Source organism: Chelonia mydas, chromosome 5, assembly GCF_015237465.2.
Source record: "Chelonia mydas isolate rCheMyd1 chromosome 5, rCheMyd1.pri.v2, whole genome shotgun sequence".
Classification (NCBI taxonomy): Eukaryota; Metazoa; Chordata; order Testudines; family Cheloniidae; genus Chelonia; species Chelonia mydas.
In genome coordinates this window covers 44,016,965-44,041,238 of record NC_051245.2, presented here as the reverse complement: position 1 = coordinate 44,041,238, position 24,274 = coordinate 44,016,965, and the positions used below count along the sequence as shown (strand labels likewise).

The following is a 24,274-nucleotide window of genomic DNA, read 5'->3' as shown; positions in this document are numbered from 1 at the left end:
CCTGCCTCATCTCCTCACCCCAGTTGGAGTACTATGCATCCCCAGACATGCATGCAGTGAACAGTCTCTGAACTTCTCTGAGCACATGGATTGCAATTGGTTAGCTCTTGCCCAGGCCTTAAAAGGTAGTGAAAGAAGCTAGTGGCATTCTCCAGCTCCTGCATTCCAACTGGCTGGTCCACACATTGTTCAGAGCACCTTTTCCCAAGCCAGCCAGGAAACTGCAACCCTGCATCTAGCTTCAACATGTAAATGAGGAAGTCACTGCTGAAGCAGAGGTGACTTCCACAATTGTTTGATAAATGTTTCTGTGTACTGTAGCCTATAAGGAAGATAAAAGTGTGAGCCTCAAAGTAATTCTGGTTTCAGAGTAGCAGCTGTGTTAGTCTGTATCCGCAAAAAGAAAAGGAGGAATTGTGGCAACTTAGAGACTAACAAATTTATTTGAGCATAAGCTTTCGTGAGCTACAGCTCACTTCATTGGATACATTCAGTCTGTATTTTCCACTGTATCCAGCTGATGAAGTGTGCTGTAGCTCATGAAAGCTTATGCTCAAATAAATTTGTTAGTCTCTAAGGTGCCACAAGTCCTCCTTTTCTTTTTAAAGTAATTACTGTACTCTACATTCCAGCATATCAGTGAACAGTGAATTTGGACGTTCTTGAGAAATACCCTGTGTTCCTAGGGGTGTTTTCCCTTGCACTAAATAAAATCGCAGTGCTTTGTTTTGTATTCTAGTTTTCTTTAAAGACCAGAGGGGGGAAAAAGTTGCAAAGTAACGTATACAAAGTGTTCAGTTACAAATAATGTCACCTTTAGGAAAAAAAAATCTCTGATTCGTTCAGCGAAATGGCCCTAAATCACTTATGAATATATAACAGAGAATAATTTCCAAATGGATTTTTCACTCAAGATAGCTCTATGTGCAAGCCTGTCAGCTCTTATACTTTAGTTTGACCTGCTTTGTAAAAGGATATTCTGAACTGCAAAATGTAATGTCAACTTGCATTAAATCTTTTACAAATGTAGGTGCTCATTATTCAAACAGTGTTTCCACTGGCATATTCTATTTATCCTCTGCTTCTTTGCTGAAGGTTTAGAAGGTTCCAATTCCTTTGGAAGGCTATGCACTTTTGGGCCCTTTTTCTGTGTCAATGATCTTTGAAAAGGACTATCAACAGCCTAATGTTGAGTGCTATCTGAACAAATATTCTAGCCTTTAAAAAGGTTTTTTAGGACAGCATTATTATGGTCATGTTGTGTCTCAGTAGATGCTGAATATTTTATGGAATTAACAAGTTTATTATAATAATTTAATACATTTCCAATGTTTATATTCTCCTACAGTATCCAAAATCTTGCTTATTGAGATGATCAAAAACAACACTGAATGAAATACTGCAGTTTAAATACATATGTTCACTTATTATTTGTATATGACAACACATTGTCACCATCGCTTAATTTTTAACCGAGAAAGGAAGAACTAAACAAAAAATGGTGCAAGAGTTCGTACGTTTTGATTGTGTCCAGAAATTGGGCAGTAATATTGTGTATGTTGAATAATGTTGCATATGGTCTACTAGCTGATCCATGGCAAAATACTCAATCAATAGGAAGAGTGGCCTTTCTAGAATTTCTTGATTAGGAAGGACTGAATTTCTATCTTCCACCAAAAGTTCTTCCAGAATAACACAGCTGGAGAAAAAATATTATCTACTCAGTTTGAATTTTAAAAAAATAATTTCTAAAGCCAATGTTCAAGAGCAACTTCAGTTTTGTTCAGAATGTGTCCATGTGGAACTAAGTAACTATTCCTTTGGGGACAAGGCTGGGACTTTGCCAAGACTACAGGGAAAGGGCAATGTGTAGCTGCACTGCCCCAGGAGCATACCAGGGAAAGAAAAGTGACCCTGAAAGAAGGGAAATAATTTGCTGTTGGCTCATACTAACAGCAGACTACTTCCCCCTTGCACCAGCTCAGTTCTGCTTGCGAGAGTGTGGAGAAGCTGAGTAATGACCGTTGATTCTTTACCCGCTTCCTGTCCACAAGCATTGGGAGGATGGGGGAGCACGTGTCCACAGGAGCCTGCTCTCCTCCCCTGTGCTCAGAGCAGTGATGTGGGTAGTCCACTCAATGAATCAAGGGGCCATCTTAAATCCCCTTAATCCCCTACATGGATGTATAGGGCAAATGAGAATCTCACCCTTAATGATTGGGAACCAGAGTAGTTTGACTCCTTTGTATTTCATGGTTGTAAGTCAAACCAATTGATATTGGAGAATTTACTGTAACTGCCCTCTGGGTTTACACCTTGACACTCCCACCCTTTTTCTGAAGGCGTGTTCTTGTTTGTTCGGTCAGAACCAGTGGTTCCTCTACAACAGTTGCTGAATAATTTTTTCCTAGCAGTTCAACTTCCAGCTTCTGTCCAACTTTGCTGAGTTCTGTGGGGACATATGCAAAAGCCAGACTCTGCCGGGTACTGTAGCTGTAATTTCCAGATGTGGTGTTGCCAACAACCTGAAAAAAAAACAAAACATTTATCCTTATTTCCAACACTCAATGGGTTTTGTACCATACTAACTTCTACTTTTAAAAATACACCTTACACTATTTTGAATGCTTTAAATATTTTTGTGTCCCTAACATCAACAGTCAAATATACACTGTCTCATTTGTGTCATACAGTTCATAGCATTCTCCATTTTTGGTGCTATCAGGTAAGTTAGGAATTTCTTACTCCCAAAGAACCACTGGAAAAATTACCAACAGGATGCTAAATTCCTATTATATTTGATTAAGATCTCACCTGAAACAAATGCTATTTACATTTTATATTCATGCTGAATATTTTTATTAACTATTAATGGCTGTTTCATCATCTACTCTGTACTTAGATGGCCTGGTGGCCTAAACTTTGGTTTGTGGTTTTGTTCTTTTCTTTTATGCAAATAATTTTGAAATATACTGTAAGTAGAATCCTGTACTTGCAAGAGGATAGAATAGGTGACCTAATACTGGAGGTTTTTCCATTTCTAATTTAGAGATTCTATATTTCAAACTCTTGTGTACAATTAGAACCTGCCATGGTACATGGAAATTCAAAAATTATATTATTGTCCCAAACTGTCCTGTTCCAGTAAAAGTAACCTGAAACACAAAGTGGGATTCCAGTCCTAGAGAATGAATTTTAGTTTCTTGTAAAGTGATGTATAGTACTTACTCTGCCATTATGCCACACACTTTCATTTCCCTCTGGATCAACGTCAGCTGTTTCCAAGGTGAGATACACCAGTCGCCGTTTAAGCCCCTTTTCTTTAATCTGCTTCAGTGCTTGCTTTCCTATGAAGTCTGCTGGCTGAAAAAGTGAAAGATAATGATGATGAATGATTATACAAGCTCTGCGACAAGGTTATAGATGCAAGTATTTAAATGTGTCTTCACTTGTTTTCTTGTCAATTAAACATTATATAAAAATACAGATTAAATCAAACCTTTTGGCAAATATTATTTCTTGTCCACAAACATGAAACAATCAGATATTTTTTCCTCTTTTTTTGTCTAGATCTGAGACCTATAAGACCCAGTATTCCAATGACAGGAGAATTACATGTGCAATAAAATCCAGTATACTGCAGAAGTGGCTGTTTAAACTGGCCCCATCAGTAGTCTGAGCCAGGATGCCATTACTTCTCTCAAGATGCAATGAAATAATCTAGACCATTGGCACATCATTACACAGACCTCTGTGGCCCTGCCTCTCACTGGGATCCTATATCCTGCTTGGACACAAAAGCCATCTGCAAGAGTGACAGTAGTCCACCACATTCCTCTTTGGTCCCTCTGCTCCAACATGTGGAGGTGGCATTTTCCTCCCTACCCACTAAGGTGTTCTGTGTCAGGGTGTGTTCTCCTCCCCACAGGATCTAATACTTCATGGGATAGCGTAGCACCTCCACTGCCACATCCTACCCAGTATCATCTGAAGCCCTCTTCCTCAGCCTCGCTAAAGCGGAACAGCAGCTCCCCGGATTCTCACAAGTAGATCAGGGAAAATATCCTGTGGGAACGGAGGAGCCCTTCTGGCAGCCTCCTGGAGGAGGCAGTCTTCTGCTTGAGTGACAGACCAGCAGTACCACTCTGGCAATATATGTGTGAATGAAGCTAGGAAGAGAGTGGAAGGGTCAATGTGAGAAAGAGAAGGTGCAGGTAAGCTGGTGCACAGACACACAACTTAGCCTTGAATATGACTGGGGGGACTTTCCCATGTTACTGGGTAAATTGGAGCATTTAGAGATGATAACAAAAGAGATTCAGATTGAATCCCAGCTTTGAAGATCTCTGTAGAGAGGAGAGTCCTGCCCAGGGAAATAAGGAAACAAGAGGACAAATCAGAGTAAATGACTGTTTCAGTAGTATTGCAATAATTTCTGCGTAACTCCTCAAACAAGAGCCTGTATATTCAACCTACCCCTCCTTTCCATTCAGACTGCAACATATTTCATTTACATGTTCACAATGTTTTTATAATGAAAGGGGTTGGATAATATGGTGGGGTTTGTGTTTTATATAAGTTATTGTAGATAAAAGATGTCATGCTATATGGAATCACAGTCCCAATTACATGGGACACATTTATTAAAGAAAATGGCTACAGCTCCGTAGCTAACACAAGCCAACTAGTTTCAGTGCCAACTTTGTCTCCCTTGTTACCTGGGACCACACACTGACCAAAATCCTATACACCACACAGAAATATGTAATGGCTGAATAAATAAACATAACTTTACAGAATCAAGCCTTTCCTGCCCATGCTGATGTATTACTGGATGTTCAGACTGAAAACTGACAAAGAAAAGTTCCATCTGTTTTATTAAAATAGATCAAAAATTCATATCTTTAGATCTCCATGTAATAAAATAATGACACAAAGATGGGAATCTGCCAGCGCTAAACTATGTGAACACCAAATCACCCCCACTGCGACCATCTTCTTTGCTGAATCACCTTTAAATTTCCCATGAGAGAACTGTGACCCACAGTTTGGAGGAATACAGTATCTTTGGCTATCCCTCGATGTGAGGATGATGTCTGTAAAGGGGGCTCATTGGTGGGTTTTTAAGTGGCTGAGGAGCCCAATTCGTGTCCTGCAGATTTTCCCACAGAAGTGACAGGTGTACTCTTGGAGGAGACATAGTTGTTGGCTGGACTGTTGTTCCCTTTCTTTCCTCCTTTGTCACTTCTCTGTCTCATGAGCACAACTGTTCTCCTCAAAGTGAGCTGTATGGTGTGGTCCCACTGTGTTCTGTTCTGTGCTGCGTCCTCCCAGTTTGTTGGGTTAATGCCTCCCTTTTAAAGATGTACTTTCCGTATGTGTGTGAAGCTCGTCCACTGCCCTCCGAGAGCCCTTCTTCCCTGACTTAACAGAGAGACGAGTACTTCTTCAGGAGACAAGTATCAGGCATATGTACACAGTGGCCAGACCAGTGGAATTAGTGTTTCATGACTTGTGCTTCTATATTGCTGATGTTGGCTGCAGAGAGAAGGCTGATGTTAGTGTGTCAGTCTTCACAGATGATCCTGAGAATCCTCCTGAGGTAGCTTGTTGAAACCACTCCAGCTGCTTGAGATGTCATCTATAGGTTATCCAGGTCTCACACCCATATAGAAGGGTGGGGATGACAACTGCCTTGTAAACCAAGATCTTGGTGCCTGTTTGCAGGTCCCTATCATGGAAGACCTGTTTGAGTAGTCTTCCAAAGGATGCGCTGGCACAGTGGATTCTGTATTCAACTTCTGTGCCAATGCTGGGTGTTCAGTAGAGGTGGATGCTGAGGTATGGCAAATGGTCCACATTTTCCAGGGATTCTCCCCTGATGGTGATTTGTGGAGTACGAAGAGTAATTTGTGCATGTGAGGGCTGATAGAGTACCTTGGTTTTCCCAATGTTGAGAGAGAGACCCAGGCTGTGATAGGCATCGGCAAAAAAATTGACGGTACTTTCCAGGTTGGCATCTGTGTGTGCAAGAATGACACAGTCATCTTCATACTGAAGGATCAGTGATGCCAATTCTCATGATCTTAGATTTTGTTTGGAAACATCGGAGATTCAGGAGTTGACCATCCATATGATACTCAATCCCAATTCCATCAGGAAGGCAGTCACATGAGAATCAGGATCAGGGCAAGGTAAATGTAGAAGAGTGTTGGAGCAATGACACAGCCCTACTTGACACCAGTGCGAATGATGAATGGTTTGGTCTCTGAGCCAGTGCACAGAATGGTGGCAGTCATCCCATCATGGAGTAGTCTGATGATGGAAATGAATTTCTGTGGACAGCCAAACCTACACAGCACCTTCCATAAGGCATCATGATTGATAAGAGTCAAAGGCCTTGGTTAGATCAATGAATGCCATGAACAGTTCCTGGTGTTGCTCTCCTACTCCTGGGGGAATTCTGCGCATATACAGAATTTATGTCCCCCCGCAGATTTCTTTGCTTTCCTACAGAAAAATGACTTTCTGACAGGGAAGCAAAGGGAAGCCACAAGAGTGGTCATGCAACCTTCCCCAGCAGTATGTTTCGGGTGCCCAGGTCAGCTGGCAGAGAGGTAAATCACTGTGGGGAAGGGAGTGGGACTGGGGAAGACCCGAATGGTGGTTCCTACCCTGTGCTGGGCTCAGCTGCTAGTCCTGGCTGGGTTGGGGAGGACGGGGCTTCCTCTTCCTCTGCATGGCATCCGGGGCTGGGTCAGACCCACCCCCGAATTTCTCCCCTGGCTGCAGGAAGCTCTGCAAACTCCCTCCCCACTGCTTCCTGCTCTCATTGCTCCTCAGCTGCCGGGGGCGGGATCCCTGTACAGGGATCTGCTCCCCCATCTGCCCAACCCCATGCATCTAGAACCCCTCATGCCCAGACCCTCTCACCGAGCCTCACCCCTCCGCACTCAGAACCCCCTGATGAGCCCCACTCCCTCTGCACTAGATCAATTTGATAAGCCACCTGCACCTGATCCCCACCTCACTGAGCCCCAACCAGCTTCACTTGGATCCCCACCTCACTGAGCCCCGCTCCCTCAGCATCTGGACCCCACACTGAGCCTCCCACACCCGCACCCCCCTGCTGAGCTCTATCCCCCCCGACATCCAGACCCCCTCCCCTGCTGAGACCCAACCACCTTCACTTGGACCCCCCTGCAGAGTCCCATTACCATTATATCCAGAACCTACAATAAGACCCTCCCTGCACCTGGATCCCCCACTGAGCCACTACACCCAGACTAGCCCACACAGAACCCTCTCAACCCACACCTGTATCCCCTCACACTAACCCCCTCTACACTTGGATCCTGCCTTGCTGAGTCTGCCTGCCCACTCCTGGTGCACCTGGCACAGAGGGGCAGGACCCCGGGGTGTTTCTGGGGCTGACTTGGTCCTTAGGGTTGGGTGCAGCCAAACCACTGAGTCCGTGTCCTGGTGGGAGGAGCTGGACAGTGATCTCCCACCTCTGCGCAGCCAGTGGCCTGTGCTCCCCAGTGCCATGCTGGAGCCTCCACATTTATTTGATAAATAAAATTTGCAGAATTTTAAAATGTGCGCAGAATTTTTAATTTTTTGGCGCAGAACGCCCTCAGGAGTACTCTCTGCACTTCTGAATCTGTCATGCCACAAAGATCATGTCAGTTGTGTCTTGGGATGGCCTGAAGCCACACTGTGATTTGGGGAGGAGTTCCTCAGCAAGGGGCAGAAGGTGGTTTAATAGGATCCAGGCAAGGATCTTCCCTCCAATGGAAAGAAGGGCAATGCCTCTGTAGTTCCCGCACAAAGATTTGTCCCCTTTCTTGAATACTGTAACAATGTGGGTGTTCTTAAAGTCAGGTGGAATTTCTTCGCAGGTTCAGATTTTGTTGAGGAGTTGGCAACGTTTGTAGTGGAGCATTGTTCCACCAGCTTTAAAAACCTCAGCTGGGATGCCATCTGGGCCTGGAGCCTTGTGATTTTTTGTCTCGGTGATGGCATACCGGACTTCTTCAGAAGATGGGGGATCAGCAAAGCATTCCATCGCTGAGCGTTGTGGAATAGACTGAATGGTATCTTCAGAGACCGTGGATTCGCAGTTTAGTAGGCTCTCAAAGTGCTCCTTCCAGTGTTGCTTAATGGCCTCACTGTCTTTGAGGCGGGTGGAACCATCCTGGGAACATAAGAGGGTTGGACCTTTGGAGCTTCGCCCATATATAGCTTTTGTTGCTTGAAAGAAGCTTCTCATGTCATCCTGGTCTATGAAACCCTGGATCTCAGAGGCCTTCTCTTGCCACCACTTATTTTTGATGTCACGTAGCCTCCTTTGGACTTCAGCTTTGAGCAGATGATAAGCCTCATGTTTTCGTTGGTTAGAGGAATCATTTTGCCAGTTACAGAATGTAGTTCTTTTCTGTTGAATTAATGCTAGGATTTCCTTGTTGTTTTCGTCCGAGTCTTGGTGCTAATGAGTGGAATATCCTATAGTTTAAGCACATACACTGTGAATGGTATTTTTAAGTTGATCCCAGTGTTCTTGAATGTCAATGATGTTATCAGGCAAGTCAGAGAGTTTCTCTGATAGATGTTGCTGTAACATCTCGCAGCTGGCTTGGTCTTGAAGTGCTTTCATGTTGTACTGCTTTCGCTTAGTCTTTGGGTGTTTGTGGTGTGGTGGAGCGAGCTGCAGATACAAGAGTGATCTTATTAATCGATGGCCTGTCCAACAGTGATCTGTACCTCTCATGGCTTATGTTATACAGACATCAGCGTAATCTCAGGCACTGACTATAACATAGTCAAGAAGGTACCAGTGTTTGGACTGAAGATGTTTCCAGGTGGTGTCAGATTTGTTACTCTGCCTAAAGATGGTATTTCTGATGAGCAGATCATGCTCCACACATTTGCTGATGAGGAGAATGCCATTGGGGTTTACATTTCCCACCCCTTCTTTGCCTAATGTGCTGCTCCAAAGTTGGAAGTCCGGTCCGACTCTGGCATTGAAATCTCCCAGGAGGATGGGTTTGTCTGCGAGGACTGCATCAAGAGTGCTATAAAACTGCTCCTTGTCGTCTTCCTCATCATCAAGTGTTGGGTGTATGCACTGATGACTGTGGCAGATTGGTTGTTGCTGAGCTTGAGCCAAAGAGTCATGAGATACTCATTGATCACCATGGGAAGCTCCAAAATCTGACTGACAATCTTATTTTTTATGGCAAAGCCAATCCCGTGAATCTGCATGTCTCTTCAGGTGACTTTCCTTTCCAAAAGAAGGTGTAGCCACCTCCATCCTCTTTTAATTGGCCCGGAGGGTCTCACTAACAGCTGCAATGTCAATGTTGAGTCTTGCCAGTTCTCTGGCAATTATGGCAGTTCACTGGGCATTCACTGTGCTGAGAGTCCATAAGGGTGTGGACATTCCAGGTGGCGAAATTCATCGCCTTATATCTCTTGTTTCGGCCACGGAATTGAGTGATCCCACTGGATGCGGCCATCGAGTCAGAAGAGTGTGAGACAGCCTGTGTCAGGCACCTTTTCTAGCCCCCTCCCCATTAGGGATGAGCAGAGGGGATCCTAAAAAGGCCTGCTCAGTCACAGCTGCTGCTACTGAAATGAACTTCTTTCTCATCCAAGCACAAGACGACTGTCACACAGCTGCCGCCTGCATGCAGATTTGTGACTAAAGATTCCCAGAAATCACTGCTCCTGTCTTCACCCCACTCATCCGTCGCCGCAGGGCTTTGTGTGGGCAGGTGCAAGCCCTTTGGCAGAGACCTGCGCGTGAAATCTTTTAACGTAGGGAAACTGGTGCGCAGGCAGTTGACAGGAGGAAAACCCTGACCCAGTAGTAAGGAGATGCAAGACAACCAGGGTCCTGCCTCTTGCTGAAGCCCTCATCCACCTTCACAGCCACAGAGTACTAAAAGGTCCTCTGTATGCGCCTCATCCACTGTTCGGGTCTTGTGAAGTTTGGACTGCGGTTAGTCAGGAGCCCCGCCACAGATCTGCTTGCCAAAGGGGGCCCTACCAGGAGTATGAAAGCTCCAGATGATGTAGCTCTGAGGGTCTTTAGCCCACGCAAGCCTCTCCACCACGACAAGGTTGCGGTCCATCACAGAGGAATACAGTATCACATAGCACTGAAATGGTGCCTATTGTGGTGAACTCAACTCACGTCATTTCACCCTTCTCTTTTCTGGAGTATTTATCATGGTGCTTCTATTACTCCCCTTCAGTTACTTGTAGGTGGAATAGGGATGAAGAAAGAAGAAACCCACTCATTTAAATATTTCTCATTTCCACAGTGCTTTCTACTCAAAATTACAGAGGAATCTACACTCCCAAAAATTAATCATTTATAAATGGAAAAACAGTTTGCATGAAGGTTAATGCAGCAAGCATAATCAGAGCCTTGAGTATGACCTGATAACAGATGTGCATTGTTTTAACGGGTCACTTCCAGATTAACTGTATAGATGACAGTTAACTCTACTGAGTATACAAATCACTGGCACACTAAGGATGACTGCTAAATTTTTTTGACTTCCACCTTTTAATTAATCAGTTTGAGAAATGTACAAAAACAATTAGAGCAGGCAGTTTGCAAGATATAAATTCTAGATGTTTCTAGCACATTCACTGTTATTTTCATTACACATATAAGGCTAAATCTTTCTCCCATTAATTTTAATGAGGTCAAGCTTAGGCCTGCTTAAAAAAGGTGCACTTCCAATTCCAAGTACCAAGGAGGACCTGGTTTTGGCATTTTCATATAATAGCCACATTCTGCACTGACATATCCTATGCAACTCCTCTGGAAATAACACTCTGACGATCCCTGCTTCTTGCTATACTGTATGTTCTTGTCTGGAAGAGTGGACAAGGAATGATCCACTCTAGGATTCCTGTACTCTGCTGAAAAAATACACTGCGATGCTTTTTAAAAACAAATAAACAACAAACTATATCTTAAGAAATTTTCACCAAAACTAATCCAGACTTGTGATTTCTAAAATAATTGGGTATGCAAATCACTTGTATCAGGGGTGGGCAAACTTTTTGGCCTGAGGGCCACACCTGGGTACAGAAATTGTATGGCGGGCCATGAATGCTCACGAAATTGGGGTTGGGGTGCGAACACCGGCTGGGGGTGTGGGCTCAGGGGTGGGGCCAGAAATGAGGAGTTCAGGATGTGGGTGTTCCAGGCTGGGGCGGGGCAGGGTGGGGTGCGGGGTGGGGTGAAGGCTCCGGGGTAGGGCTGGGGATGAGGGGTTTGGGGTGTAGGAGGGGGCTCTGGGCTGGGACCGAGGGGTTCAGAGGGTGGGAGGGGGATCAGGGCTGGGGCAGGGGTTGGGGCATGGGGGACTGGCTCAGGGGTGCAGGCTCTGGGCGGCGCTTACCTCAAGTGGCTCCTGGAAGCAGCAGCATGTTCCCCCGCTCCAGCTCCTACCCGGAGGTTCAGCTAGGCGGCTCTGCTGCGCTGACCCTGCAGCTCCCATTGGCCAATGGGAACTGCAGGGCTGGATTAAAATGGCCTCTGATTTTTATGGTAAAAAACTTCCAGCATTTATGCACCTTTGGTTTGGTTTTAGATTTTGTCCACTGAAATAAAATTAAGATTTAGGAAACTGATTCAGTCTAACCATGTCTGGCTATACTTGGTAACAACTGCTTCCTATTCTTATTAGGAAAATTAGTCAGTATATTGCAACTATTCCATTTAGTTTGTCACTCTAAATGTATAATGTAACATAAAATTCCACTTAAAAGGTACATTATAACTCAATATAAGTGAATAAGAACAAAAACAGGAAAAATGGAATAAAGTTGAATTATATGTGGGGGAATGGTGATAAAAAATTCTAAGGTCATGGTAAATTTAAACCTGGTTCTATCTTTTCTCAGTTTTAAAAGAATATTCACTCTAAGCTTTTCAGGTAATTGGAGTTGGAATTGGAAAAGATTATTTTCTAGGGAGCTTAACTATTTAGCCAGCATGAAGGTTTTAGCTGTGCAGAGTAAAGTGTGACCTGGTAGGCTTAGCTGAGGACACAGGAGCTGTTTAGCTCCGATGCTTATTCCCTCTGTGACCTTGAGCAACATATGTAACCTCTCTTTCTCAATGTCTCCATTAGTAAGATGGGATAATGACAGTCTGTACCTATAATCACAGGAGTATTGTAGTTTGGTTAGATCTAAAGTAGAAGATATGCTGCCCCAGCAGGAGCTTCCATAGGCATTGCATGTGAGGTAGGCATAATGCTAACCAAACATCCTGACTTTAAGCTAACGACCAATCTAAAATCCTTTTAAAGAGCAAGATAAGCACAGTATTCACCTCATATTTATCTACTTATCCACTGACTTGACTATGGGTGCATCTTCATTAAAAGGTGTGCTGTTACCTCGTGTTAGCTAACACATGGCAACTAACACAAGGCAAAATCCTAGTGAAGACAAGGTAGTTGGAGTTTTCACATGTTCGCAGGAAGGAACTTAGAGTTTAGACTGACCTGCTAACACAGGTTGAAACTACAAACTGCCTTGTCTTCATTAGGATTTTACCTTGTGTTAGTACCACATGTTAGATGACACAAGGTAAGAACACACCTTTTTTCCTAGTGAAGACAAGCCCTAAGAGTCAGGTGAGATTAATTCATTAAGTCATTTTAAGCACAATAAAGATTATTGCAAATGTTGGTGAAAAAAAGGCAGTAAAACTGCACCAAGGAATATCCTTAGTAGTATAGGCTTCTCTAATAGGCTCAGAGCCAGCTCTGTGCCATCCTTCTAGGAGCCTCCTCTGCAAAGGCAAGCCACTTACCTGCTCTTTGCCTCAGTTTCCTAAATTGTAAAATAGGAACATAAAGCTTCTGAGAAGAAATGTGACTAAATTAACTTAAGTTTGTAAAGCATATTGGCCACATCTGCCCTGGGCAAAGCATCATGTCAGAACGCTTGTTAAATAGCAAGTTTTAAATAAGACAATATTAAACACATGTACACAAAGAGTCATACTTAATTATGTGTTAGCAGGTTGTAATTAACCCTAGAATACCCCTGAGGGTTAACCACAACGAGCTAACACATTGTTCAGTACAACTGTCCTTATCACAGTAGGGGTAAATTTAAGTACTGAAAAATGTAAACAAAGGGCCACAGCTACTTTTGCAGACAGGTTGTTCTGCAGCTTCTTCTCACCCCACCCTGACCCCATGTCTGTGAAACTATTGAGCCTTTCCCAGTAAAAAAGGCTCTCTCAATGTGTCTTTGGTTCAAGGAGCAGCATGCTGTGAAGCTACTGCTCAACACTGTTCCCTCTAAGCTGTGCGTGTGTGTGCGCGCACACAGATCTTAAACCTTGCACACACGGCAAAACACCGCGTGCACTCCGACTTCGGCAGCAGCTTTCTTTCTTTTTTTTCTTCAGCAGCGGCACAGAAGACTTTTTTTGTGCACACGGCCTGTTAAAAATTAGAGGGAACACTGCTGCTCAACCACTCTATGGACTTGACTCTTCACTGCTGTAGTGCTTGTGTAGCCACTTATACCTGTCAAAAGTAAATGCAGAGTGAGTGTAAAATATACCATATCAGAACAGTAGAATTTTACACCCACTTTGCACAGCTGTAAATGACTACATATGATGTAAGGCACTAGAGAATCAGATCCAATGTTTGTTTTCTTTCCTGCCACATTTCATTACCTTCAGCACCTTGCAATGAGTAGTGTGTGTGGCCTTCTACGCTACGAAATTAGATTGATTTTATAGAAGTCGATTTTTAGAAACTGATTTTATACAGTCGATTCTGTATGTCCACACTAAGCGCATTAAGTCGGCAGAGTGCATCCTCACCACCGTGGCTAGCATCGACTTACAAAGTGGTGCACTGTGGGTAGCTATCCCACAGTTCCTGCAGTCTCCACTGCCCACTGGAATTCTGGGTTAAGCTCCCAATGCCTGATGGGGCAAAAACATTGTCGCGGGTGGTTTTGGGTACATGTCATCAGGCAACGGCAGACAATCGTTTTGTGCCTTTTTTCCTGGGTTACCCATGCAAACGCCATACCACGGCAAGCATGGAGGCCGCTCAGCTCACTATCACTGTACGTCTCCTGGATGCTGCTGGCAGACGTGGTAATGCATTGCTACACATCAGCAGCTCCTTGCCTTCGCAGCAGATGGTGCAGTAGGACTCCCTCCATTGCTTGCTCTCCCACACCCTTGCTCAGTTGCTCATTTTCACCGGGCTGGGGCCAAGGGATTCAGAGTGCAGGAGGGGGTGCAGGGAGTTTAGGTGCAGAAGGGGGCTCAGGAATGGGGCAGGGGGTTGGGATGCGGGAGGGGGTTCAGGGTGCGGGCTCCGGGAAGGAATTTGGGTGCAGAGGGGGCGCTCTGGCTGGGGGCATAGGCTCGGGCTGGAACTAGAGTCAAGAATGTGAAATCCTTATGTTTAGATTGGAAAATATTCGCAACCAATTGGATATAGCAGTTGTCTGTGCAATAAATACATATCCTTGGCTTTCTCATCTAAAGAGTATCCAGGGTTACAAGAAATACAATATTTTTAACAATAGTGCGTTAGGGAGGGCCTTCATGGCTCTCTGCTTTCAAGCCACACTGTCAGCCTATTTGGATGGGAGTTATGCTGGCATAGACAGCAAATTGTTTTTGTCCATACAGTTCTGGCCAGGTTGAATTATTTACTTTCTTGCAGCTTATACTGTTACCTGAGAAACAAATGGTTAACCCCATTCTTGGCTCAAATGCCTGTTATTGCATGGGATCGACAACTAGAATACTTGCCATGTAATGAAAATGTTTAATTAATACGGTGGTTGCTCTATTTGCCTGGTCAGCTGCAAAACCAAGAAAAAAGAATATGAAAGAAAGGTTCTTTGTGACGTACATGAAATAATGTATTTCTAACCTTTATTATTTTATTTTTGCATATTGTTTTTATGGGGAGTGATTTTAAAAGTTTAATTGAACTTAGGAGAAGGGTTGATTTTGTGTTTTTAGTTTTTGTATTTTAAACATGCTTGTTTTACTGTAATGTGTTAATTTTTAAATATGTATTTATTTTTGTACACTATGGCCTAAGGCTAAGATGCTATATTAATAAATAATACTATTTATTCATAAATAATACTATGTCTGTGTTTATGTTCAGGGAAACAGGACTATACATTCTTTGTAAATAAACAGGATTGCATCAAAGAAATACCTAACACCTTCATCAATTTCTCCTACTAACAGAAATAACCTGCAACACTTCAAATATTGGCTAACAACACGGGTCAAAAAGGTTGACAGTAGAAACGCAGAGTGTCTCATTATCTAGAATTATCTTCCCACAAACTAAGTTATCTGATGAAGTGAGCTGTAGCTCACGAAAGCTTATGCTCAAATAAATTGGTTAGTCTCTAAGGTGCCACAAGTACTCCTTTTCTTTTTACCCAGTTATTGCAACTGGTGTCCAGATGATGGCACTGTTGTGTATAGCTTAAAGGAAAAACTGAAAATTCAGTTCTGTAAGTAATTTTGTATCGTTGTATTCTTGATGGCTAGTGGCAATATTGCATTCATCTTGCCATTGGGAAACATGGAAAATCTTTCTGAAGGAAGTTCATTTCTGAAAGCTATTTGAAGTAATATGGAAATTTTTCACTATAATGTGAGGCTGGTTGAGTGTTCCTAATGGAAAAATGACCTGTGATTTTGCTTAGTGTTTCACAGATAAAGTATCATTTTAATCTTTGAGTGTTTAACTGAAAACACTTTGCAAAGCTTCTCAATAATTATCCCATTAGAAAGACGTCTCTGTGATTTATATACAGGTGAAGAAGCAGCAGCCAGAGAAAGTTTCCCCTTCAAAATGATCTTTCCCCTGATTCTAAAAGTCCAATAACTTCCCAGCCAGGGAATGAATTTTTCATTCTTCTATTTTTTTTGTACACCGCATTTTTGCTAATTACAACACACTATGTACTTCGCTCTTTGCCCTTGAGACCTTTTGTGGGGCCTCATCCCTTTTAGAAATTTTACCAATAAGCACTGGTCCTCCTGCCACCTCCTCCCAATGTATCTTCTCTTAATCATGGCAAATGTAATGTCCATAAATGCTCAGAAATGACTTACTGAATATCGGGTCATTACAACCATAAATTATTGTTGAGAATGTTGTATTATTTTGTCATAATCAACCATTTTATGTGAATGAGTGCTTTACAGTCCTGTATAATGCCTTCACATTTATAACATACAAGTACAATATTCAACAGGAATATAGAAATTTTATGCCTCTGCATATATAAGGCCCAATGTATTCTGTGATTCTAAGTCCTGAAATTTGCCTTGGAATTCCCCCCTTGCCAAAGAATTATGCTTCACAATCTTAGCTTTTGTTTAAAAAAAATGTTTCTAGCCCTTACTGTTCCAAAGATAACCATGAAAATGTGAACCAAGTATAAACTGAAGTAGTGGTGTCTTCCTGGGCCTACAGACTGCCTTAAACAATACCTTTGAGAGATGGTAGTTGCCCAATTCATGGGAATGGGTTGTTAATTCTAAAATCTAAAGATGACAATACAAATAACAACATTGTTAACTATTTCACAACAGATCAGTTTAGGAGAAACACCCAGCTAATGTGCTTACTGTAAAATCTCAAAAAATCCAATGGTCCTCCCCCAGCTGCCAAAACCTCCAGCTTCGTTCTCTTCTTCTTCAACGCTTAGCCAGACAGTTGGCCGTAGTGATCATTCGCCATTTGGTCTGTTCCTGCACAACCGCAAAGGTTTGATGGCCTGAGAGTCCAACATCGGAACAGACTTGATGAACCCACATAATAGGGGGTCTGCCTCTGGACGGCCTCCATCCCTCGGTTGGTGGAATTTTATCCTGGATGTTACAAGCCACCTGGAGAACGGCGCTCGGTGGAACGTCTTGTGGCATCCTTGTGACATGTCTGAAAAGCGTAAGGCGCAGCCTGTGGACAATGGATCCAGTAGTCTGTAGACCCGAGCGACCATAAACATCTGCATTACAGATGAAGTCATTCCACTTTATGCCCAGTATACGATGTTGACATTTTGTGTGGAAAGCCTCCAGCTTTGTCCAGTCTTGCAGTGTAGTGTCCATGTTTTGCAGCCGTACAACAGTATGGGAAGGATACAGCTTGAATAAATCCTGAACTTGGTTGTCATACTAAGATGATGTTGATTCCATATCCTTTGTAAACGGCCCATGGCAGATGCTGCAATGCCAATCCGATGGAGAACCTCCGTGTGAGAATTGGAGGAGCTGGTAAGTATAGAACCCAGATAGCAAAAGCTGGAAACTGATTCAACAGTTTCGCTGTTCAAAGAGATTGGAGTCGCAGGTGGGCCTGGTCCTAGATTTTGCAGTTTCATCTTTGACCATGAAACATGGAGACAAATCTTAGCTGACTCCTCTTCCATATGCTGGAGTGCCTCATGAAACTTGTCGGGGCTCTGTACTAAAGGAACAATGTCACCAATGTAGTCAAGGTCTGTGAGTGAGAGATCACCAATCTCAAAGCTATGATGGAATGCTGCATTATTAAATCAATTGCCTGACAAAAGTGTGCAGGGGCCAGAACGCAACCCTGCCTATCACCAGATATTGATTTAAAAGGCACTGACATCCAGCTCCCCTGATGAATACGGGCAGTGGTTCCATTATGCAGCTCTCTAATCAAGTCCAGCAGAGTGGTAGGGACACCTACACCCTTTAAGGCCTTCCATAACACAACATGGTCTACTGAATCAAATGCAGCCTTAAGATTAACCTACGCTACATGCAGGGGCTTCCTGAACTCGCGCTGTATCTCCGACAACAAGCGAAGGGCCAAAATGGCATCTATTGTAGACACGTTCCTTGTAAAGCCTGACTGTTGGGGACAGTGCTTCCAATGTAGCAAAGGCTCCAGGCGTGCCAGCAAAACATGCGCAAACACCTTCCCTGGAACGGAGAGCAAGGTGATCGGCCTGTAGCTCTTACATTTGCTGCATGGTCCCTTGCCCCTGTAGAGTGAGATCACAATATCGTCTTTCTAGGAGGTTGGCAGAGTTCCATACCAGATGAAAGATGGCCAGAAGTGATTCTGCTACAAGATCAATAGCACACTTTAGCAGCACTGAGAGGGTGCCATCAGCACCGGCTGCATGTACATTTTTCAGTTTAGAGATGGCACAGTTCAACGTTGGTTCATTAGTACAAATGTCTGGATCCGGAACTGCAGTGACTGCCACATCATCCAGCTCTGAACAAGCAGCAGCTGGAGGATGGTTCAGGACACTGTGATAATGTTCCACCCAGCGTGAGAGAATGTCATTATCCGATTTATATGGATGGCCTTGGCTGTCGTTCAGGATGCCGTTTGTAGTAACTACCTCTTGACCGCTGAGGTTGCGAATGGTGCGGAATGCTGGCTTCAAGTTGCCCCTGGCTAAGCCAAATTTGACATCATCCGCCACTTTGTTATAATATGCCTTGTGATATCGGAGTGTCAGGGTGTTAAATTTTTGCTTCAGCTGATTACGAGTGCGCTTATCACCATGCTGGCGGGCTGCGGCTTTCAATTTAATGATCTGGAAGGCCTCCTCCGATAGCCATGGTTGGCATGCTGAATGCCTGTAGCCAATCATCTGCTCAGCAGATTGGTTGAGGGTAGAGGTGAACAGGGACCAGGCAACCTCCACATCATCTGGCAGATTAGCTAGACCTGAGAATCTGTTGCTGACATCAATACAAAACCTGTTGGCTAAACCTGGCACACACAGTATGCCGATGTCAAACTTCTTCATCATCGCAGAGGGCTTACCTGCTCGTTGGAGCATCAACACCATACGGGTGACCACTAGATGGTGATCTGTGTTCACCGCGAATTCTGCACCACGATATACTCTACAGGAGGCGAAGAGACACCTATCGCATGTAATGATGTGGTCCAATTCCTTCCGAGTGACGCCATCATGAGAGATCCATGACATCTGGTGTATGCGTCACTGCTTGAACTATGACCCAAGAATGGAAAAATTCTGGGAGGCACAGAATGTAAGCAAGCAACGAGAGTTATCATTGGGTGTGCCTGAACCATAATGACCTGTTCAAACCCAGTTCGCAGGGAGCCTGTAACTACATTTATGTCACTCACTTATGTTATGAGATTATCATGTGGAGCGACTGTGCATACTAGATGTTCCAATTGATCATAGAAATGATCTTTAACTGAGTCAACAGATTCCTCTGTCGGCGTGTAGACTACTATGACAGTGAGGTAACCGTGCCAATGTTTAAGACATGCAGTAAGTAAATGAGGAGACATGGGTATCCAGGTTGTCAGGGAGGACTTGGCCTCGCTTTGCAGTAGAAGTGCTACCCCATATAAATGTTGGGGCCACCAGAATACAGAAGTAAAGAATCTTCCACCTCATGATGTCCGTGATCTATCGGCCTTGCTTCTGTTAGTCCTGCGATTGATGTACCAAGACAGTCGCGTGAGACAGCAACATGATGACCACGCCTGTGAAGAGTTGCAACAATCCAAGTTGCAATTTTGGTGGACTGTCAGAGATCACAGATACAATTGGATGCACTGTCACAAAGTACTGCAGACATGCCTGCCGACATCAGAGGACGCGCGTCCCCAGGGGTGCTTTGGCACGAACCCATCATGTTTGCACAGAGGGGAGACAGCACCGACAAGACATTTACAGCTGAAAGTAAGGCAGGGGCTTTAACCCTGGTGCTGAGTATTAGGTTATTCTTGATACCATCTGTGAACTTGAATATTACACCCTGTGAAACTTGAGATATACTTTGTCATAAAATGGCTTTAAAACTCTGGATACAACTGGAACCTTCAGATGTCACTGTCATGCCCATTATATGCACTGCTAAATAATGACAATGTTCTGTCACATTTATTTTTCTGTACAAACTGGACTTTATAATTTTATGGCTATCACTGAACCTTTCCTTTGGATAGCAACATTTGACCGTGGTGCTCTTTTAATGCACTGCCAATTCTCTGTTACTGCTTAAAAGAAAATTAACTATTACTTCAGAAATAGACTCTAATAATTATTAAACATCTTTGCATACATATTTCAGGCTCTTGGATGACCATTTGCATCAGTGTACATCTGGAGAAATTCTGTAGACTTCAATCAGATTGCAAAGTGTAACCCCAAGAAAAAAATTGATCTATTATCTATATAACTAGGGTAGATACAACGGGCAAGTTGTGCCAAATTCTGATTTCATTTGCACCAATTTAAAGCTGGAGTGACTCACATGATATAATTCAAAGCAGAGTCTAACCTATACTATTTTAATTGTTAGACAGTTTGAAAGGCCCATTAAAAGCAATAACTACATCTATTATTTTGAACATAAAGTTTGATGCAGTATAAAATTTGCCAATGAATTATCCCCAAACAATTATGTCAGTAAAGAGAAGTATAACTTGTGTTAATTCCTGTAGTTTATATTTAAATACAACCAATATTATGCCCTGAGCCCAGTCCCTCTCCCTACATTTCGAATTATGCAACAATCCATTTTGCTGATGCCATCTCTTCAGTGGCTTTATAACTAAGTTTTACGCTAACGCTGATTTAGCTTATTGTGTCTAATTCATCAAATTCGCATTGAGCAATTCTTTTGAAATATTTATTGCCCAAGCCAATATTTACTATACCAGAATAAATATCACATGAGATCAGAGAAAATACTGCTGCATTGAATAACTCATAAAATAACAGAAGGCATATTGAAACATTTCCGATTCGCTATAAAACAAACGTAGCAGTGCAATTAGTACATTAGTCTGCTTTAAAAATGATACTTGCCTTGAGGGTCTTCAAATATCCAATCTACTGATAATGCTATTATTTTAATATGTTAAAAAGATGTACATACTCGTATTTGTACGTATGTACATAGATGGTACATTTAAAACTGTCTGATCTAATATATAATTTTGGCAAAAACAAACGTGGAGAAAAATGTTAAACCTTTTTTGCAAAAAAGCTACTTATAATAAAGCCATTACTTTAGCGTAACACTAAGACTTTGCTTCACCCATTTACAAATATCTGTATTTGCAATGCATAGAAAATTGCTTTTTCTTTTAAAACACTTATGGAAAGAACCTTCCAGATAACATAACTTTTAAAATAATACAGACATACCTTGTTTAACTTGATAAAATAGTCCAGTCCAGCTTCCAGAGGATTAGTGTCACAGTTCATCTGTTAGAAAAATAAATATTTAATCCATAAGTGATGGCCCCGCAGGTTCCCCCGTTGTTTTCACTTCTTTTGTTTCTAGTTTTCCATTTAATCCTTTTTATTTTTTATGTATAGTGGGTTAAATTCTTCTGTTAGCCAGGTGCAATTCACCGAGAGCTGCACGTGTGTAATTTTAAGCAGAGTACCTAATGCTATCCATAATACAAAATGGAGCATGTTTTAACATACACAATAAAACTACAACTCAATAAGAAATGAGACATCTTGTCAAAATAAAATGAAATCAACACAACCATGAACAACTGAGGTGCATCCCTAATAGATATTTCTCTGCCAGAAATTTAATGAGTATAGTAGTTATTTTTACGTGGGAAAGGCACAGTTCATCATAATAGTAGTTTCCCCTGACTAAAATAAAATCCGTCTGATTTCTCTCCGTTGCAGATTGAGAAACCCAGAACAAAATGTAGCTCTTTCTATCTAGTTGTGACTAAAACCCATATTTAAAAAAAACTGAATTGTAAAAATAACTGTGTTTTCAAACCTCTGCCCCCCAAGCCCGGAAAGCTTTTTCCAGCCTTAAGGCATTCAGAGCATAAGTTCCAAAGTCATCGATTCCTTCTTCCTGGCCTGCTTCCATGATGGCATTGTATAGAGCTGCAGAATCTTCTTTTCTATGGTAGAGTTCCCAACCCAGTTCACCTGTTATAAAACAAAGGTTAACAGACTAATCAAATCTAGAATTAAATAATCCCAATATATTTAGTGCTAGCATTATTACTCCAGAGATAAATGCTATGAAAATTAGGGCCAAATTTCCCTATTACACAGAACACATTAGTAAGGGAGTGCAGAAATTTCCCTTCCCCACAGGAGCTCCTGAAAGAATTGTGCCTCAGTACATAAACAATGGCACTATTACTATAATTTAAACTGATGACCCAAACCTGGGAAATAAACGATTCAGTAAGAAGAGGACAGGAAAGAAGGCCAAAGTCAGAGATGATGTTTAAGGGACATGTAAATTATCAATTGGTAAATTACTCAAGTCTAAGTCTACACTGGTGTAATATATAAACTGGAAGATGTCAGTTACACAACCATGGACTGCCTCAGACTGAGCTCTGAATTTGGCTCAGTATGGTAGAGATGGACATAGAGACAAATGAAAATAAAAAGTGACTGGCACAGAAAAAAGGGGAAATAATAAAAAATTAGCACTTATGCTTTCTGTTTTCAAGGCACTTTACAGATACTAATTTAGTAGTAATTCAAAATCATTCTTTAACACTGATTTCCCACCAAAGATTACAGTTTTCAAAACTGGCCTTTAGTTCTGTAAAAAAAAAAAATATACATATATATATATACATATATACACACACACTTTGGTGTATTTTTTTGTTTGAAAGATCTTGGAAATCCTTCTTAGTTCCTAACCAGAAAATGTTTGACAACCAAAGTACCGTTTCTCTCTCATTTATGTCTATTTTTAATTTGATTAATCTAATGCTTTCGAACACATCATCAGTTTCATTTCTCAACATAATTTTAGTCATACCAGTTATTTTCCTGGCTGCCCAATTATTCTGATAGTCTGTTTTCCCTACCTCTTACCTGTATAGGATATCCTAATAGCAGTAGCAGCAATATCAGAAAGTTTAATATGTCTGGACTGAAGAAATTTAAATGCAGAATCACTAAGATCCTCAGTGGTCAGTTTCTGGAGAACCTTTCGGGCAAATGGACCTGCTATGCCAAGTACTCCCATCTCATCTGTAATATTTTTAATCTCAACATTGTATCCACCCTTCAGTGCCTCCTCTTCTATCCATCTGCATGTGAAAGACAAGATTTTTATTAACATTCTCATTCAAGGTAACAATTTTAGCATTTGTTCCTGGGGCCATAGTCCATAGATTTATTGTAACATTCAAAGTAAGTGTTCTGTACGATGATGATAATTAAAACTTGTGCACTTGTGGTAGCGCCTAGAGGCCCCAACCAAAGATCAGAGCTCTACTGTGCTAGGCGATGTACACACACACAAATAATGAAGAGCCCAAACAGATTGCCATATAAGTATTCAGCAGTGCTTGAAAAGACAAAACAATATGGAAGTCATGGGTATGAGGCAGCCGCCAGACATATTGACCAAACTACCTGCTTTAACCCATTAATCTGGCAATTACTAATATTTATTTATTATTAATCATGATGGGCCAAATCCTAAGGCCTATTCCCAGGGAGGGGAGCTCCACACCAACCTGACTGAGCCGGAGAATAGTCAGGGCAGTGTGAAAGAGGGCATAGTGATCAGCCACACCACCATCATGACCTGTGGAGGCCCTAAAAAGAATAAAGTGTTCATGCAAATGAGGAGCTACTGAAACTGCTACTGCCGCTGCTGTTGATTTGCAGACAAGAACCTTCTGCTCTTGCTCCTGTTGCTTCCACTGCTATGATAATAGCTGGAGCAGTAAGGCTTGCAAGTGCTGCTATTACTCCCCAGCTTCAACAACTAAAAGGGGATTCTGGATCCTACTTCTTGTACCACATTTCACCAGATTCTCTCTTCCAGACCCAGTTCTTCTCTTCTGGGGCACAAACAGTCCCAAAATAATCAGAAAGCCTATTTGCTTTGAACAGCACAACCCACATTCTACTGTTTTCAGGGCAGTCTCTTCCCCAGTATACTTCCCCCTTCTTCCCTTTCTTCCTTGGTATATGAAGCAGCTGGACCTGGCAGGCCCTCTACCCTTTCCTCCCTGATCCCTGAGTCTGCAGAAGAGCATGGGAAAGGGAGGGATTTATGAGTATGTTTCTTTCCAGGACCCCTGAACCCTCTTGAGACCCAACTGCAGTGTATACTTCATCACAAAGGCAGGTTAATAACTGGTGTAAAATAAGTTTTTTTAGATGTAGGATAAGTGCAATAGATAAGTGCAATAATTGAGGCAGTTTAGTA

At 42.4% G+C, this 24,274-nt stretch overlaps 1 protein-coding gene across 2 annotated transcripts in view; it reads right to left on the bottom strand.

Annotated features, from left to right (window-relative positions):
* Window positions 1-1,282: 1,282 nt before the first annotated feature.
* DMGDH (dimethylglycine dehydrogenase) overlaps window positions 1,283-24,274 on the bottom strand; it is a 65,293-nt gene continuing 42,301 nt past the window's right edge. For both annotated transcript variants that reach the window (XM_007066693.4, XM_043546399.1), the window contains exons 12-16: window positions 22,924-23,141; window positions 21,851-22,008; window positions 21,247-21,306; window positions 3,229-3,363; window positions 1,283-2,525 (exon numbers count right to left, since the gene is read on the bottom strand). In XM_007066693.4, coding sequence (XP_007066755.2) covers window positions 2,310-2,525; window positions 3,229-3,363; window positions 21,247-21,306; window positions 21,851-22,008; window positions 22,924-23,141 — 787 coding nt within the window. In that variant the 3' untranslated portion in view covers window positions 1,283-2,309. The remainder of the gene's footprint in view (window positions 2,526-3,228; window positions 3,364-21,246; window positions 21,307-21,850; window positions 22,009-22,923; window positions 23,142-24,274) is intronic.